The 18,327-nt window shown below is 44.4% G+C and overlaps 1 protein-coding gene across 1 annotated transcript in view; it reads left to right on the forward strand.

Annotated features, from left to right (window-relative positions):
- Positions 1-18,327, forward strand: part of grb2a (growth factor receptor-bound protein 2a) — a 31,451-nt gene that overhangs the window by 8,994 nt on the left and 4,130 nt on the right. Inside the window, exons 2-4 of the mRNA XM_021556993.3 lie at positions 10,433-10,530; positions 14,536-14,658; positions 17,306-17,474. Coding sequence (XP_021412668.1) covers positions 10,433-10,530; positions 14,536-14,658; positions 17,306-17,474 — 390 coding nt within the window. The remainder of the gene's footprint in view (positions 1-10,432; positions 10,531-14,535; positions 14,659-17,305; positions 17,475-18,327) is intronic.

The raw sequence follows: 18,327 nt of genomic DNA on the forward strand, positions 1-18,327 counted from the left end.
TAGCCAGCCAGGGTCGGGTACATTCTAATACTGGATAGTTTCTGGCTGAAAATACAATCGGGATATAACACTGATCAAATATTTTCACACTTTTACATTGTTAGTTTCATCAGCTGTTGTGCAATATGATATAAAACATAGGAACAACTTAATTTTGACTGCACTGGGCCTTTAATGCATCCTGTGAGAGTCTGACTTCCACATGCTTCGGGAATGATTGAAGAATGAAGCAGGTGTTAAACATGGGCTTTGCCACACAGGAAGCAGCATTGTCAAAATGTTCATTAAATCAGTAGACCGACAGTATATCCATCTTTTGAAAATAAGTATAATTGGCTCTTAAAACAATTCAAAGCCTACCAGTATGCAAATTAGAGAGCCAAATAAACTGTTTTCTTAATGATGCGACTCGGTAGACTACTGACGACGAGTCACTCACTTTAACTCACTATAACATCATTGTCTGGCGAGTACTAACGGACTTCATATCGAAAATACAAACGAGATCTTTACTTGTCCCGATGCGACACCATGGACATATACAGTAACTACGTTGTATGATTTTATGAATGGCAAGGATATGAGATTGACTTAACTACAGTAAGTTCCACACCTTTTATAAACAAGTCAAGCTTGCTGTTCGTCAATCAAAGCACAGTAAAGAGCCTATGCGCCACCACTCCGTGCTGTTTATGAAACACTCCAATGTTAGCTTTTTTTCTCACTGGTAAAAATCATCCAGTTAACATTGGAACCTGGCAGAAATCTACTGGCCCGTGTAGTTCTTAAAGGGATAATTCAGTATTTTGCAATGAATGTTTGAAGGAAGTTGCTAACTAGCATTAGCGCAATTGCTAACTAGCATTAACACAATGGCTGGAAGTCTATGGTAACTGCTAGCATGCTAGTAGGTACCTAGCATTAGCTTGCGAAAACTAACTCCGACTTCCTTCATTGCCAAAACCCAGAAGTATCCCTTTAAATGCACTGGGGTCATGCAGGGCCTATAGGTTGGCATGCTTTCTCTCTATATTCAGCTATTAAGAGGCTACATTTGGTTATTATATGTATTAAAAAGCTGTGTAATATAATTTGGCAATGTAAGTCATTACGCTGTTCTTTAGAATTGTATTAATTGCATACATTTTTGTTTCTAAAGTAGTATGTCATTTTGAGAAGATTTGAAAATAGGACACTGCCTCTTTAGGAGTCCAAAGGACATATCGACATGGCTACAGTAGGCTAGCCAATACTAATACTAATACCAATACTAAAGCCTGCATATTGCTAGTATGTTTACTTTTTGTAATTCACTTTCACTAAAAGAAGACCATAGGCTAAGTGGATTTCAACTCATCGCTAGCACTTTATATAGGACGTGCAAATTCATGCTCCATCCCTCCGTGTAAAGAAATTTGATTGCAACCACAGAACACACAACACACGCACACCCAAGTACCGAGAGACGGGACAGACAGCAGACTGTCAAACCAGCGGTGTTCTCTGTCATCACTCACTTTGTAAAGCATAACCTCTTTCAATAGTTCTCCTCAAAATAGGATCAGTTGCAGTTGCCTCTGTAGCATCTGCTCGTCTGTCACCTGGGGTGAGTCAGTTAGCATTACCACGCTAACTTGTTTATGCTAGTGCTAACGTGCCCAGGCCAGGCTGCCTGCTGTGTCTCCTGTGAGGCGAGAGACATAGTTCGCATTAGAGATACACCAGGGACATTCATCTTCTCTTCATCTTCCCAGCCAGAGTATCAGAGTGACTCATTCCTCCCCTAAGTAACTCCTGCGCTCCTTCACAAGTGGTAGATGTCATACCACTCACTACACCTGTCAGTGGAGCAGGGTAGAGTGGTTAGCTTGTGTTTGTGTGTGTGTATGCTTTCTTCTCCTGCATTAAAAGCTCATGTCGATTCTGCTTTCGCTCTCAATTCAATTTAAGGCATGGGAAACATATGTTTACATTGCCAAAGCAAGTGAAATAGATAAAACAAAAGGTCTTGCTCTCTCTGTCTCTGTGATGACCCTGAAACTCTACTGTTGTTGACAGTTTGTAAACATCGATAGAAAGCCCTCCCAGGGGGAGAGAGTGTCTGCGAGGGGCCATCTGGGCAGACTAGATCCTCAGAGACCTGTCCCCTACACTGAACCTCTCTCTAGTCTGAGTGGGCTATGTTGTGACTGTCTGTCTAAACCTAATAGGCCTGCTCTTTCACACTGTCGCTCTTTCTCTCTCTGTCTCTCTCTCTCTTTGTAATCCAGACAGCCCCAATCTGGGATCTCGTTAAAAGTGTCCCAGTGCTGTAGCTGGATTAGCGGTTTAGCTGTCGCTCCTCAACCTTTATCCCCTCCTCCGACACAAGATAAATAGACCTCCTCATGGATTAGCCCCAAAACAGAGTCTGGGACCGGGGCCAACCGGGCAGAACCAGGACAGGGGGTAGAGAGGGACACATCACACAGCTCTCCAGGAAAGCAAGGCTCCAGCTGCTACAGGCTAGGCTCTTGGAACTATCCAAAATCCCAGAAAACTAGAAGGTTGCGTAATGAACCTCAATTACCACTGATTTTATCCAAGTGAAGGCTTGGATGTGTGGCAACTGGCAATATAAGATTCATTCCAACTAGAGGATTGTGTGATGTTGTGCTACTATACTATGCATCAATGTTTTAGTGTTGCTATTTACATAAAGCAGTAGTTTGGATGATGTTGTAGACACGCTAGGTACCATGTTACTATGCAAAGTATGCATCAATGCTTAATGTTGCTATTTTCATAAAGTAGTGGGTTGGAAAATGTTAGACATGCCATAGTTGTTTGTTTTCAGAGATCTAAACGGATGCAAATCACTGTGCTGTACATGGAAATGCACCTCGTTGTTCACTGTACCAATTCCCACAGTATGCTTCTATAAATCGCTGCTTAAAGCACTATTTGTACGTTTTTGTGGAGACAAAGCAGATTCTTGTGAGTTTATGTAGAGCCTCTTCGTGGAAATAAATATACTGACCAAAAATGTAAATGCAACGTAAAGTGTGTAAGTGTCGACCCCATGTTTCATGAGCTAAAATAAAAGATCCCAGAAATGTTCCATATGCACAAAAATATTATTTCTCTAAAATGCAGAAATGTGTTTACGTCCTTGTTAGTGAGCATTTCTCCTATGCCAAGAGAATCAATCCATCTGACAGGTGTGGCATATCAATAAGCTGATTAAACAGCATGATGGGTCACCTTAAAAGGCCACTCTAACATGTGCAGTATTGTCACCCGACACAATGCCAAGTTGTCTCAAGTTTTGAGAGAGCGTGCAAGTGGAATGCTGACTGCAGGAATGTCCACCAGAGCTGTTGCCACAGAATTGAAAGTTAATTGCTCTACCATAAGCCGCCGCTGTTGTTTTAGAGAATTTGGCACTACGTCCAACTGGCCTCAACTGCAAACCACGTGTAGTTACGCCAGCCCAGGACCTCCACATCTCGTCTGAGACCAGCCACCCAGACAGCTGATAAAACTGGGGGTTTGCACAACCAAAGAATTTCTACACAAACTGGCAGAAACCTTCTCACGGAAGCTCATCTGCGTGTGTCCTCCTCACCAGGGTCTTGATCTGACTGCATTTCGCCATAGTAACAGACTTCAATAGGCAAATGTTCACCTTCGACGGCCACTGGCACGCTGGAGAAGTGTGCTCTTCACGGATTAATCTTGGTTTCAGCTGTGCCGGGCAGGTGGTGTCGCGTGAGCGAGTGGTTTGCGGATGTCAACGTTGTGAACCGAGTGCCCCATGGTGGCAGTAGGGTTGTGATATGGGCAGGCAAGAGCTACGGACAACAAACACAATCGCATTTTATCAATGGCAATTTGAATGCATAGAGAGACCGTGATGAGATCCTGAGGCTCATTGTCGTGCCGTTCATCCGCCGCCATCACCTCATGTTTCAGCATGATAATGCACAGCCCCATGTCGCAAGGATCTGTACACAATTCCTGGAAGAGAATATCCCAGTTCTTCCATAGCTTACATACTCACCAGACATGTCACCCGTTGAGCATGTTTGGGATGCTCTGGATCGACGTGTACGACAGCGGGTTCCAGTTCCTGCCAATATCCAGCAACTTTACAAGCCATTGAAGGGGACTAGGACACCATTCCACAGGCCACAATCGACAGCCTGGACAACTCTATGCGAAGGAGATCTGTCGTGCTGCATGAGGCAAATGGTGGTCACCAGATACTGGCTTTCGGATCCACGCCCCTACCTTCTTTTTGTTTTTTACGGTATCTATCTGTGACCAACCGATGCATATCTGTATTCCCAGTCATGTGAAATCCATAGATTAGGGCCTAATGAATTTATTTAAATTGACTGATTCCCTCATATGAGCTGTAACTCAGTAAAATCTTTGAAATTGTTGCGTTTTATATTTTTGTTCAGTGTAGATATACATTTTTATTTTGCACATTCCCCCCCCCCTGCAGTTGATCCATTTCCTTGTCTGCTCTGATTCCCAATGTGCGCACACACACTCTGATTCCCATCACATAGTTCATTAAGTTTTCTGTCAGGTATCGCCCGTCTGTTTCTCCACGCGCCTCCACAGAAACCTGTTTATCTCTGGGAGAAAGATAAGCTTGCCTCCTGTGTAAGTGTGTGTGTTTCTCTGTATTTCTCTTTCTCTGTCTCGCTTGCTCTCTGAATTTCTGTGTCTCTGTCTCGCTCTCTCTTTCATTATGCTCAATTTTTCTCTCTCCTTCCTTCTCGTCTACCATCTCATGTATATTCATGACGCACCAGAAAACAGTATTCACCCTGAATGCCTTGTTCCCTGGCTGGTTGTGGATACAGAACAGGCTCACACGCATGCATACACTGAAACACATAAATACATACACACACATTCCCCCCGCTCAAACACCACACAGAAGTCTCTTGTCGGAGGAGAGGAACCCCCTGTGGATATGTTTTACATTTAAGAGCATGGTGTCTGCTGAGTTGTTGTCCCGATTTTGAATTCACATCCCTGGTTATAATCCTGTAGTTTGATTCCTTCCCAATCCTCTCTGGACTACACTCTGCAGTGGCAAAATACCCCTCTCTTCCACATCCCTCTCCCCCTCTTTCACCTCTCTTCCATCCTTCTCTTCATTTTACTCCTCGTCCATCATGCTCTTTTTCTGAGACCTTATTTTATTTAAGTATGAGAGAACATGGTGCAGTAGCGTTGGCGTCCTATATTTAGATGTGGATAGGCATGCAAGGTGTGTGTGTGTGTGTGTGTGTGTGTGAGAGAGACAATGCAAAGCCATGCGTGGGCATGCCTGTGGATGTGTGCTTGTGTGTTAGTTAGTATGCGTCCATGCATGTGGTTTTGCCACCCACCGCTATTGACAGGCGTGTTCCACTCCCATGGGGAAGCGTGTTAACCGGAACCTTCCTCCCAGGTCACTATCTCATGTCACGTACAGCCCTGTCTGGTGTCCGTTCCTCCTGGAAAAACTACAGTGGTTCTTCGCACACAAACTGTAACACTTGGTTCCTCGGGGCACAGCGGCTGCAGCAGTAATGGGGCCATCACCAGACTTATCACGTCTGGTTTAGGAGATGACAGGATGAGGATTTGGGATGATCAGGATGGTGTGTGTGGCAGCTGGGAATGAGATTACTCCGGGATCTTGTAAATGGAACCGCATCAACGCCCTTAGAGGTTTACAACAAGGCAACGAGATCTGTCCAGGGGACTGTGCCTCAGCCACGACCAGTAACACTCTGTGAGAATATTTGCCATACTGAGATACATCATTCACTACAGCCACTGTCTATGGTTCTGCCTGCTGAATGGGAAGCAGGCGCTTATAGCTTCACCCTCCGTTAGCACGGTGGTTGCTGATGACAGCCTATACTTATCATAGTGTCATTGTGCTTCGGTATAGAAAATACAGAGAATTGGAGACAGAATGGGGGGGGGGGAGATAGATTGCGATGAAGCTGGACACAGAGAGGTATCAAGAAAATGGAGACGGCGAGAGAGAAAGAATGCATCACTGTGTGCGACAGGAAGAAAGAGCTAGGAGAGACAGATGTGTGTGCATGTCATTGCCCCAGCCAGTCAGCCAATAGTGACAGCTAGGCTACCTCTGTTTCTGTCCCTAGGCCTGATTCGATCAAACTAGCAGATGGTATTATAGCACTGAGTGGTGTGGTCTCATTTCATGAAGTCGACAGACAGTTTTTTGTTTTTCCAGCTTTAAAACCCATTACCGGTCTCTGTTATGGGAAGTCCTAACTGAATTAGACAGCCACTGATGAAACGATGTATTGTACAACAAAATCTACTTGCAAATGGTAGCCAGAAAAAAGACATTGACTGAAACGGTCTTCATTGGCGTGTCGGATGGGTTTTTCTAGTCTGTTTTGTTTCTCATTCTTTGAAGTGCGCTTGTCTTTATTTGGCTTTAACAAATCCCTGGCTAAAATTCACTTTGCTATTGTGCCAATTGCCTTTTTCAGAACATCTCAAAGTCTTTATAGGAATTAAAAACAATGGGATAACAAAGTTATATCCTTCCAAACCATGGATTAGACGTGTTTTAAGAGAAACTCTCTCTCTTACGTCTTACTCTTGTGATTGTGTTGGAAGGGTTAATGTGAAGGGGGTGCCTCTTACTAGTCAGAAAGCAAGGTGGAGAGTGTCCACATTGCTTCCAGTATAGAGTCCAGTACCCTTCTGTTGTTCCACCTGTTATGACCCCCATACCACACACACTCACATACAGGACGCAGCCTCTACTTCTGTGTACTTCTTCTCCCTCTACGTTCTCTCTCTCTCTCCGTCAGAACACTAGCTCCTCGTTTCCTAGCATTGGTGTAATTAGTTTTATCAGCAGCCGGAGCTCCTGCCTCGCTCATGGGAGGGAGAGGACTGTCATTATATCCCTCATTTCCTTCCCTCCAGTGCACACGCACAGACACACTGTTGCACATTTCCACACAGACATGGGATTGCGCAGGCACACACACATGGATGTACTCACCCACCCACACACACACACACACACACACACTGGCACAGAGACATTAGCTCATCCTCTCCCTCAGAGATTCATGTATGTGCAGTATTCAGTCATACTAGAGGCCCTACATGTGTCTGTCAGGACTGGATTGGCTCTGACTCTTCACAAGGTTACAGCACCGCTCCTCTCTTCATCACTAGCAGTAGCTATCACTTTAGAATCCTGCTCAGGCCAACACAGCCCCCAGGGTACAGACTGGGTGAGTCACCAGTACTGAGCAGCTGGGCGTGTGTGCCTGGTGGGGGTGGGGGGGGGGGGGGGTGTAACTGTGTGTCACACTGTGTCTTTCTCTCTCCCCTCCCCTCTCGCTCTCTCTGTGTATGTTTATCTCCTGCATTCTCAACCTGTGTGAGTATTTATTACCGTGTTTTGGAGTGTGGGGTCATGCGGAGTTTAGAGGGACAGCCGGCCAGTGTTAGAAAGAGGCATGGGCCAAACACACACTGCGCTGGTCGTGCTATGGGAGGTGCTGACTGTGTGTGATTGGCAGATTGGGAAGCAGTCAGAGGCCAGCAGTAGACCCACCCCAGCATCCCTCAGAACAAAAAAGGGTATCCACCCCCTCATCTGTCACTTTCTCTCTGTGTGTGTGTGTGTGTGTGTGTGTGTATGTGTATGCTTGCTTATCAGTCTTAAACCCCTCATCTCTGCCAATGGGGGATTTGAATTCAATAGAACAGAAATTGGGGCAGATTTTGCATATATTCAGATTTCTCTCCACAGGAAAAGGAGGTCAGCTAGTACATCACTGGTTCCTTGTTATAGTTATTTTTGGAACAAATATCTATGGTAAACAGTGGGGCAATTCCACAGTAACAGAATGATGCTGAGACTCCCAATTTTTCACTTTAAAAGGATGACATTTAACAATTTCCACAGAACATTTTACAAAAACAATATACTTAAAGAACAGTGCAGATTCAAAGTTTGGTGACAGAATGATGGCACAAACCGTAATTCTGTTACCAAGCTGTGCATCTGCACAGGCCATGTAAATGTGTTTTTGTAACATTTTCAGTAGAAATTGTTAGAAGTCGTCCTTGTGCGTGGAGTTGTATGGTTTAACTTGAATCATTGTTTTTAGTTTGACGTGCATTTTAAAGTGAAACATCTGACTCTCAGCCTCATTCTGTTATCGTCAAATTGCTCAGTAGTAGAGTTGGGGAAGATCATGGTACAACAGAAAGCATTTTAGGAATCACTAGCACGGTTAAAATTGGCCCGTATGTGACATCACAACTGCCTATACATTCCTATACATTCTAACCCACTATTATTTACATTAGGAAGCCTAAAATATAACCCATGTCTTTTTGTTTCCTGCTTGGTGCACATTGTTTCCTGTCCTCTGTTTACAGTGGCAGTCCATTTCACTTGTGGCCTGGTAAGAGTGGCGCCATAGCCCCATGGCAGAGACAGCGAGAGAAAGCTAAGATTAATGGGTGTTTACTGAGACCAGCAAAGGCTAAGAGACTGAGCCTGGCCATTTCTCTGCACTAAGATGACTGGGTCATCCACCGTAGAGTGTGAAGACACTGGGAGACGATGCAGGCCCCACTCCCCAGTCACATCAGTGTTCTGTATGATGGTCTTGCTTGTGGGAGACAATGCAGTCCCATGCTGAAACTGAGTTGGTTTGACATCAGACAGGGACAGGGTAATAGAGAGTGGAGGTGTAAGGCCTTATGTTTGAAATAATCTGTCTAGGTAGAAGTTGCCTTTTATAGACCAACAAGCAATTTTTCACTCAAACAAACTCATCCAGAAAGCTCAATTCCACCAAGACTCATACTACTCCTTCTCACACCTAAAATCCAATGTGTGTTCTATCAACCGGAATCCTCCTCCATCCAACCCTAAAAACCCATCTAACTCCAGAGTGTTTTGGTCATTGTCTCTCAGAGACCTATCTGGCCTGGTTACAGAGTGTTTGGTCATTGTCTCTCAGAGACCTATCTGGCCTGGTTACAGAGTGTTTGGTCATTGTCTCTCAGAGACCTATCTGGCCTGGTTACAGACTGTTTGGTCGTTGTCTCTCAGAGACCTATCTGGCCTGGTTACAGAGTGTTTGGTCGTTGTCTCTGAGAGCTCTCTGGCCTGGTTACAGAGTGTTTGGTCATTGTCTCAGAGCTCTCTGGCCTGGTTAAAGAGTGTTTTGGTCGTTGTCTCTGAGAGCTCTCTGGCCCGGTTACAGAGTGTTTGGTCGTTGTCTCTGAGAGCTCTCTGGCCCGGTTACAGAGTGTTTGGTCGTTGTCTCTGAGAGCTCTCTGGCCCGGTTACAGAGTGTTTGGTCGTTGTCTCTGAGAGCTCTCTGGCCCGGTTACAGTGTTTGTGTCAGCCATCGACGCTGATGGATCTGTGGCCGGAGTGGTTGTGACAGATGGTGTCTCTGTAGGGACAGGAGGGGGTGTGGTGGCAGTCTGGTCAGGTCCCACTGTCGAGCCTCCAGATGATGACTAGGACACCTGGGTGCAGGGATGGGGGCAGTCTGTCTGGAATGTCATTTCACCTGGCTAGGCTTGTGAATGGACGTATGGGAGGTTAGGGGGGAAATATGTACAGTATATGGCAGTTATGGGATGAATGGTGTATTCTAAGCAGTATTCTCCTACATTGCAATGTTCTGCTTTTTGTCTATGCGTCTGGGAGCATATGGGGGAAATGCACTGTGTACAAAACATTAGGAACACCTTCCCAATATTGAGTTGCACCCCCTTTTGCCCTGGGAACAGCTTCAATTTGTCGGGGCCTGGACTCTACAAGGTGTCGAAAGCGTTCCACAGTGATGCTGGCCCATGTAGACTCCAATGCTTCCTACAGTTGTGTCAAGTTGGCTGGATGTCCTTTGGGTGGCGGACCATTCTTGATACCCACGGGAAACTGTTGAGTGTGATAAACCCAGTAGTATTGCAGTTCTTGACACGCTCAATCCGGTGCGCCTGGCACCTATTACCATACCCTGTTCAATAGTACTTTTGTCTTACACAATTCATGTCTTAAGGCTTAAAAATCCTTCTTTAACCTGTCTCCTCCCCTTCATTTACACTGATTTTGAAATGGATTTAACAAGTGACATCAATCAGGGGTCATAGTCTGACCAGGTGAATCTAGCTGAAAACTATCATGGAAAGAGCAGTTCCTAATGTTTTGTACACTCGGTGTATGTACATGACAATACATGAATAGAGAGGATCTGCATGATATTTCCTTAAAAAATATTTGTTGACTTTCATGTACCCACTCTGTCAGTGGGTTTTTATAGTGTGGTCTTAATGTTTGTCACGACCATGCTTATAACCATTTCTGACTCTTTAACCCAACTCTCTTCCCTCTGTTTTGTGTCTTCAGGTTTTGAATGAAGAATGCGACCAGAACTGGTACAAGGCAGAGCTGAATGGGAAGGAAGGCTTCATCCCCAAGAACTACATTGAAATGAAGGGACACCCGTAAGTATGAGCCAACCTTCGATACCAGTGGCCCTATCTGAGTCTGCCACAAGTCCACATGAAACTGGAGAGCCAAAATGGCAGCGTTCACCTCCCCCAAATGACTTCATGTTTAACCTGGAGCTCAAAATGAGGGTATCAAACGTGAGGTTCTAATGTTGGTTCCAGTACTAGTTTGTCAAATGTCTTTTTTCCAGAGGGCATTTATTTGTGTTACATATTGGAAGAAAAGTAACTTCATAGACAGTTGTACTTCTCTAGTTCCCATGGTTAGAACCATTCAGAAGACACTGGAACCAGATTCTAGCAAACTCCTGTGGCTAGGATAAATGCTCCTCTGGTCTGAAGATAAGGGGGATAAAGGTCTCCTCATATTGCTGCTGTGGTCTGGAAGCGACCCTGCTTTCTAGATCTGATTTGTGGGTTACAGGCCTCTGAGATCCATGTGGTCGCAGGGTTGTCGGTTTGGCAACTCCGAATCCCTCATCATGTGGCGTCGTCAGTCCTGATTCCAGAGTCTGTTTCTGCTGCGTCAGACCTATTAGGTTTTCCCCCACAATCGCCCTCTGGCCCAATATAGCCTATGTGGATCTTTCTACATACAGTGCATTAGGAAAGTATTCAGACTCCTTTACTTTTTCCACATTTTGTTACGTTACAGCCTTATTCTAAAATGGATTAAATAGTTGTTTTTTTTCACTCAATCTACACACAATACCCCATAATGAAAAAGCAAAAGTTGTTTTTTAGAAATTTTGGCAAATGTATAGAGAGGGAAAAAAAAATATCATAAGTATTTAGACCTTTTACTCAGTACTTTGTTGAAGCACCTTTTGGCAGCAATTACAGCCTCAAGTTTTCTTGGGTATGACGCTACAAGCTTGGCACACCTGTATTTGGGGAGTTTCTTCCATTCTTCTCTGTAGATCCTCTCAAGCTCGGTTAGGTTGGATGGGGAGCGTTGCTGCACAGCTGATTGATGGAGTGCTGCAGAGATGGTTGTCCTTCGGGAAGGTTCTCCCATCTCCACAGAGGAATTCTAGAGCTCTGTCAGAGTGACCATCAGAGTCTTGGTCACCTCCCTGACCAAGGCCCTTCTCCCCCGATTGCTCAGTTTGGCTGGGCGGCCAGCTCTAGGAAGAGTCTTGGTGGTTCCAAACTTCTTCCATTTAAGAATGATGGAGGCCACTGCATTGTTGGGGATCTTCAATGCTGCAGACATTTTTTGGTACCCTTCCCAAGATCTGTGCCTCAAAACAATACGGTCTGCCTTTTCAGGTGTGCCCTTTCAAAATCATGTCCAATCAATTGAATTTACCACAGGCGGACTCCAATCAAGTTGTAGAAACATCTCAAGGATGATCAATGGAAACAGGATGCACCTGACCTCAATTTTGAGTGTCACAGCAAAGAGTCTGAATACTTATGTAAATAAGGTTTTTCTGTTTTTTTAAACTATTTTTAATACATTTGCAAAAACAAATCTTTAACCCATCATGACAAACCGAAAACAGTAATGTGTGTAGATTGAGGAAAAAAATATAATTTAATCAATTTTAGAATAAGGCTGTAATGTAACAAGGTGAAGGGGTCTGAATACTTTCCGTGTGCACTGTAGGCCCCATATTGTTTCAATATGGGGCACCGTTTCTAACATGCTATATTTAGTGAAGAATATGACTTCAGCTGAGCAACAGGGCTTTTGTGTAACTGTCAGATAGGAGATGGATTGTACTGTAACTGTCAGATAGGAGATGGATTGTACTGTAACTGTCAGATAGGAGATGGATTGTACTGTAACTGTCCTACAGAAGCCCTTTCTACATAAACTTAAAGGTCACTAAATGGATCCTATTCTGAGGTAGCCACTAAATAGAGATGGATTGTACTTTATATTCTACAGACGCACACAGTAGCAAAGAGGGGCTCTGTCCTGTATAGTTGTCAGCTGTGTGAGAACGCTTTCCCCACCACCGCCACCTGCTCTCAGGGCTGTGAGGGCTCACACCGCAACCAATCAGATACAGAGAGCCCTATTATAGCAGTCAGGAAGAGACTGTCCATTAGCTTTAAGGATCCTATAACTGATTGGTCAGCTGGGCCTAAATACAGGAGGGAGGGAATCACCTGCTCTATAGAGGAGCAGCTGGTGGAGGAGGAGGGTCCAGGATAGCAGGCAGGCAGATGGTGGGGCTGGATATGAAAAAAAAACAAACAGTACTCACTTCACTATTGGGCTGGCCTTGGCCTGGTTACATCCACCATGGTTGCTGTTACCATGCTGGAAAGGATCATGTGAGGAGAAGATGGCCAAGTCACAACAGTTTGGTTCTGCTCGATGGTGTGTAAAGGGCTTTGACTCCCTTATGGAAGCCTGGTAGCCGTGGATGTCAGTGCACCACATCAAAGAGCAGCACTCCACCACAAAGCAGGAAGGACCAGGATAATAGGAGGATATCCACATTATCTCTCTACACACAGTGTTACTGATACCTCAGGGTGTTACCTCAGGGAGATCAGAGCACTGTGGATGAGGGGGTTGGAGTTCTGTCATCCCTTAAGCTTGTTTGAGTGTGAACACCAGGCACAAAGAATAGCATTGCTAAAGACTTGTGGGTTGAAACCAATGGCCCAGAGGTCAATGTGTGTGTACGCATGTGATGGACTGATAACTTGTGCTACTCGTAGCTGTCATCTTTACCCAGCAGGCAAAATTAGCCGGTGGGTATGTGGCTATCGACTTGTGACACTGTTTGAGGACTCTGCCCTGATGATGATACTGTATGTGAAACCTGTCTGGATTATCATTCCCTCATGAGGAACAGCTGGAGTTGATCAGGTCCTCTGGCTTTGTCATGTTGTCTGAGCTCACAAACGAACAAGCTAAGCGGCTTAGCGCTAGCACTCACCTGCATTGACATGATCTACTGCAGAGGCTGTGGCCATTGGCTAAGTCAAGGGTATGCTATCGCTAAGATAAGCTACAGTATATGGTAAGGCTAAGCTATATGGCTAAATTAAGCTATATAGATAGATATAGCTCAGGGTGTGTATGCTTTCACTGGAGATAGAGGCAAACATCGTGTGTTGCAACACTTTTGTTGGCACATTGTGACATAACACCTTTATCTAGACAGTAAAATTCCACACCTGACGAGTCACAGAAGGAAAGGGAGGTCCCACACACCATCTCACACTACACCCATGCGCAAACACACACACACACACACACACACACACAGTGACACACACTGTGTATGGCGTATCCATGGGTGTTGGTGACTGACCGCTGGTGTTGGGCACCAGTAAGAGCCAGACAGTCAGAGCCAGAGGAGTAGGTAGCAGGTGTGGTTGGCATGGCAGCACACAGTTGTCATTGTCTCGGCCCAAGGCTCCACCAGCTCTTTTATCAGACCAGGAACCTCCCTGTAATTACAACCTACTAGGACAAATGCAAAAATACTAAATTAAATGGCCCACCGGTGCTCACTTGATTTCAGTCTATTTGGCATGCAAAATAGATGCGATATTCTGATTTTGACATCATTGTTTAGTAGTGTTATTGGTCGCTATGCACTTCACTCACTCCTCCCCCACAGACACAACAACCACTACAACTGTCAATAACAGTGGTCAGGTTTGAGGTCAAGCTCTGCTTAAGGCCATGTTTCCATGACATTGAGTCACGCCTATGACCCTACGCTTTGATGTTACTCAAAAGGTCAACGTTAACTAGCTACCCGTCACAACCACACCACAATCAAATTCTGGTAAGTGCTGCTTTTCCTACAAATGAAGGAAAAACCACCCAGCTTGGTAGGGCAGGTTGAAACAACGTCATTACAACCATGTAATAACGTCATTACAACCAGTTTTGCCAGCACTATTTTTCTTCTTCTTAATTTGCAGTAAAACAGCACTTGTCACTGTTACTTACAACTTGTTTTTATATCATTTTTAATGAGTTCTAAGTGTTTTTTTTTGTTCTGATTTGTTGTGTCCCAGGTGGTTCTATGGTAAGATCCCCCGGGCGAAGGCAGAGGAGATGCTGAACAAACAAAGGCATGATGGGGCCTTCCTCATCCGAGAGTCGGAGAGCGCACCGGGAGACTTCTCCCTCTCTGTCAAGTATGTCACACGCACGCACGCACACACTCAGTTTTATTGAACCTTTATTTCAGTTCAATCATTATAAAACTCATCAACCGATCATATCCCTTTTTTATTCCTTTCAAATATTCACTTTTCTCCAATATCAGTCCTTCGTTCAATTATTTTTCTAACTCTGTGCAAAGTGCTTTCTTTAAGCACAGCTCCCATCTTGGTTTGCGAGGGTGGCGTCTAGCCAGCTTGACCTGACAAGTGCTGACTGTTCTAAGTCAGTGACTGACCACCCTGTTTCCGCTCTAGTCTTTATGTAAAGTCGCTGTGCAGATCTACAGATCCATATCAAGTTAATTGGCTGTGTCATCTCTGACTCACCTGGGGCTAACCAACAGTTATCTGCTTCTAAAGCACTTTGGTCTCTGTCAGATAGCTCCGGTGTGGGCGCTGCTGCCTGTTATCAAAGCTTTGCAAGCTGGCACTTTCCCTAGTCCCAGGCTGTGTCTGCAGTAAGTAAGTGTGTGTGTGAGAAATGGAACCTTATTCCCTTTGTCCAGGCCAAAAGTTGTACACTCTATAGAGAATAGGGTGCCATTGTGGACACAGACTCCAGTTCAGCACTTACAGTAGGTGATAGTATATTATTCTTGTCGCTACTGCTACAGTTGCACTGTCCTAGTGTCACAGCTGTGTACCAAACAACTGTCCCTGTATAATGCAATCTAATGAAGTATATCTTCTGTGTCAAAATCCCAAACTCATGGTATCACGCAGGGAGAAGGAAACTGGGCCATCTGGGCTTAAATCATTCATGAAAGCGCTGACACAGATGGTTATGAAACGATGGCCCACGTGATGTAGACTTAACAGTGTTTTGACTGCTGTTCTCAGTTGGTTACCACAGTAAATGTCAACACTCACTTTCTGTTTTATTCTATACTTACAGTGCCTTGAGAAAGTATTCGGCCCCCTTGAACTTTGCGACCTTTTGCCACATTTCAGGCTTCAAACATAAATATATAAAACTGTATTTTTTTGTGAAGAATCAACAAGTGGGACACAATCATGAAGTGGAATGACATTTATTGGATATTTCAAACTTTTTTACAAAATCAAAAACTGAAAAATTGGGCGTGCAAAATTATTCAGCCCCTTTACTTTCAGTGCAGCAAACTCTCTCCAGAAGTTCAGTGAGGATCTCTGAATGATCCAATGTTGACCTAAATGACTAATGATGATAAATACAATCCACCTGTGTGTAATCAAGTCTCCGTATAAATGCACCTGCACTGTGATAGTCTCAGAGGTCCGTTAAAAGCGCAGAGAGCATCATGAAGAACAAGGAACACACCAGGCAGGTCCGAGATACTGTTGTGAAGAAGTTTAAAGCCGGATTTGGATACCAAAAGATTTCCAAGGAGCACTGTGCAAGCGATAATATTGAAATGGAAGGAGTATCAGACCACTGCAAATCTACCAAGACCTGGCTGTCCCTCTAAACTTTCAGCTCATACAAGGAGAAGACTGATCAGAGATGCAGCCAAGAGGCCCATGATCACTCTGGATGAACTGCAGAGATCTACAGCTGAGGTGGGAGACTCTGTCCATAGGACAACAATCAGTCGTATATTGCACAAATCTGGCCTTTATGGAAGAGTGGCAAGAAGAAAGCCATTTCTTAAAGATATCCATAAAAAGTGTCGTTTAAAGTTTGCCACAAGCCACCTGGGAGACACACCAAACATGTGGAAGAAGGTGCTCTGGTCAGATGAAACCAAAATTGAACTTTTTGGCAACAATGCAAAACGTTATGTTTGGCGTAAAAGCAACACAGCTGAACACACCATCCCCACTGTCAAACATGGTGGTGGCAGCATCATGGTTTGGGCCTGCTTTTCTTCAGCAGGGACAGGGAAGATGGTTAAAATTGATGGGAAGATGGATGGAGCCAAATACAGGACCATTCTGGAAGAAAACCTGATGGAGTCTGCAAAAGACCTGAGACTGGGACGGAGATTTGTCTTCCAACAAGACAATGATCCAAAACATAAAGCAAAATCTACAATGGAATGGTTCAAAAATAAACATATCCAGGTGTTAGAATGGCCAAGTCAAAGTCCAGACCTGAATCTAATCGAGAATCTGTGGAAAGAACTGAAAACTGCTGTTTACAAATGCTCTCCATCCAACCTCACTGAGCTCGAGCTGTTTTGCAAGGAGGAATGGGAAAAAATTTCAGTCTCTCGATGTGCAAAACTGATAGAGACATACCCCAAGCGACTTACAGCTGTAATCGCAGCAAAAGGTGGCACTACAAAGTATTAACTTAAGGGGGCTGAATAATTTTGCACGCCCAATTTTTCAGTTTTTGATTTGTTAAAGTTTGAAATATCCAATAAATGTCGTTCCACTTCATGATTGTGTCCCACTTGTTGTTGATTCTTCACAAAAAAATACAGTTTTATATCTTTGTTTGAAGCCTGAAATGTGGCAAAAGGTCGCAAAGTTCAAGGGGGCCGAATACTTTCGCAAGGCACTGTATCTCCCTCTTCTCCTCCACCACAGGTTTGGTCATCACAGATCTGAAACGGTTGGACTGATGGAAGTAGTAGGACGGTCACCTTGTTTAATCTTAACCAGTCACTTCTAGATCTATGCTACCTCTCCCCAGGTTTGGTAATGACGTGCAGCACTTCAAGGTCCTGCGTGACGGGGCTGGGAAGTACTTCCTGTGGGTGGTCAAGTTCAACTCTCTCAACTCCCTGGTGGACTACCACCGTTCCACCTCTGTGTCCCGCAACCAGCCCATCTTCCTCAGGGACATCGAGCAGGTCCCACAGGTGAGGGGACACACACACACACACACACACACACACACACACACACAGGGGACCCTCATCGATCATATCCGTTTTCCCTTTTTTATTACTTTTGAAAAGCCACTTTTCTCCTAAATCACTCCTCCTTTTACCTTATCAGTAATCACAAATGTTCTGTTTATTCTGTCCTTGTCTCCCTCTTCTGCTGCTTCTCATCCTCGTCGTTCTCCCCCCTGCCCCCAATACACACACACACACAAATGCATGTACGTACACACACACGTACAGTGCCTTCAGAAAGTACTCACACCCCTTGACTTATTCCACACTTTGGTAGAGCCTGAATTAAAAAGTGTATTACATTTATTTTTTTCCTCACTCATCTACACACAATACCCCATCTTGACAAAGCGAAAACATGTTTTTAGAAATGTTTGCAAATGTGTTCAAAATGAAGTACAGAAATATCTCGTTTACATAGGTATTGACACCCCTGAGTCAATACTTTGTAGAAGCACTTTTGACAGCGATGACAGCTGGAAGTCTTTCTGGGTAAGTCTCTAAAGAGCTTTTCACACCTGGATTGGGCAACATTTGCCAATTATTGTTTTCAAAATTCTTCAAGATCTCGGTGGTGGTTGGTCATTGCTAGGCAACCATTTTCAGGTTTTGGCATAGATTTAAGTGAATACTGTAACTTGGCCAATCTTCAAATAGATACCCTTTGCAGGGCATAGGAAAACCTCCCCTGTCTTTGTGGTTGAATCTGTGTTTGAAATTCACTGCTTGACTGAGGAACCTAGTCATAAAACAAAACACTATTATTGCACCCAGAGTGAGTACATGTGACTTGTTAAGCAAATGTTTACTCGTG

This window comes from Oncorhynchus mykiss, chromosome 13, assembly GCF_057628025.1.
Source record: "Oncorhynchus mykiss isolate SJ-2025 chromosome 13, ASM5762802v1, whole genome shotgun sequence".
NCBI classification, from domain to species: domain Eukaryota; kingdom Metazoa; phylum Chordata; class Actinopteri; order Salmoniformes; family Salmonidae; genus Oncorhynchus; species Oncorhynchus mykiss.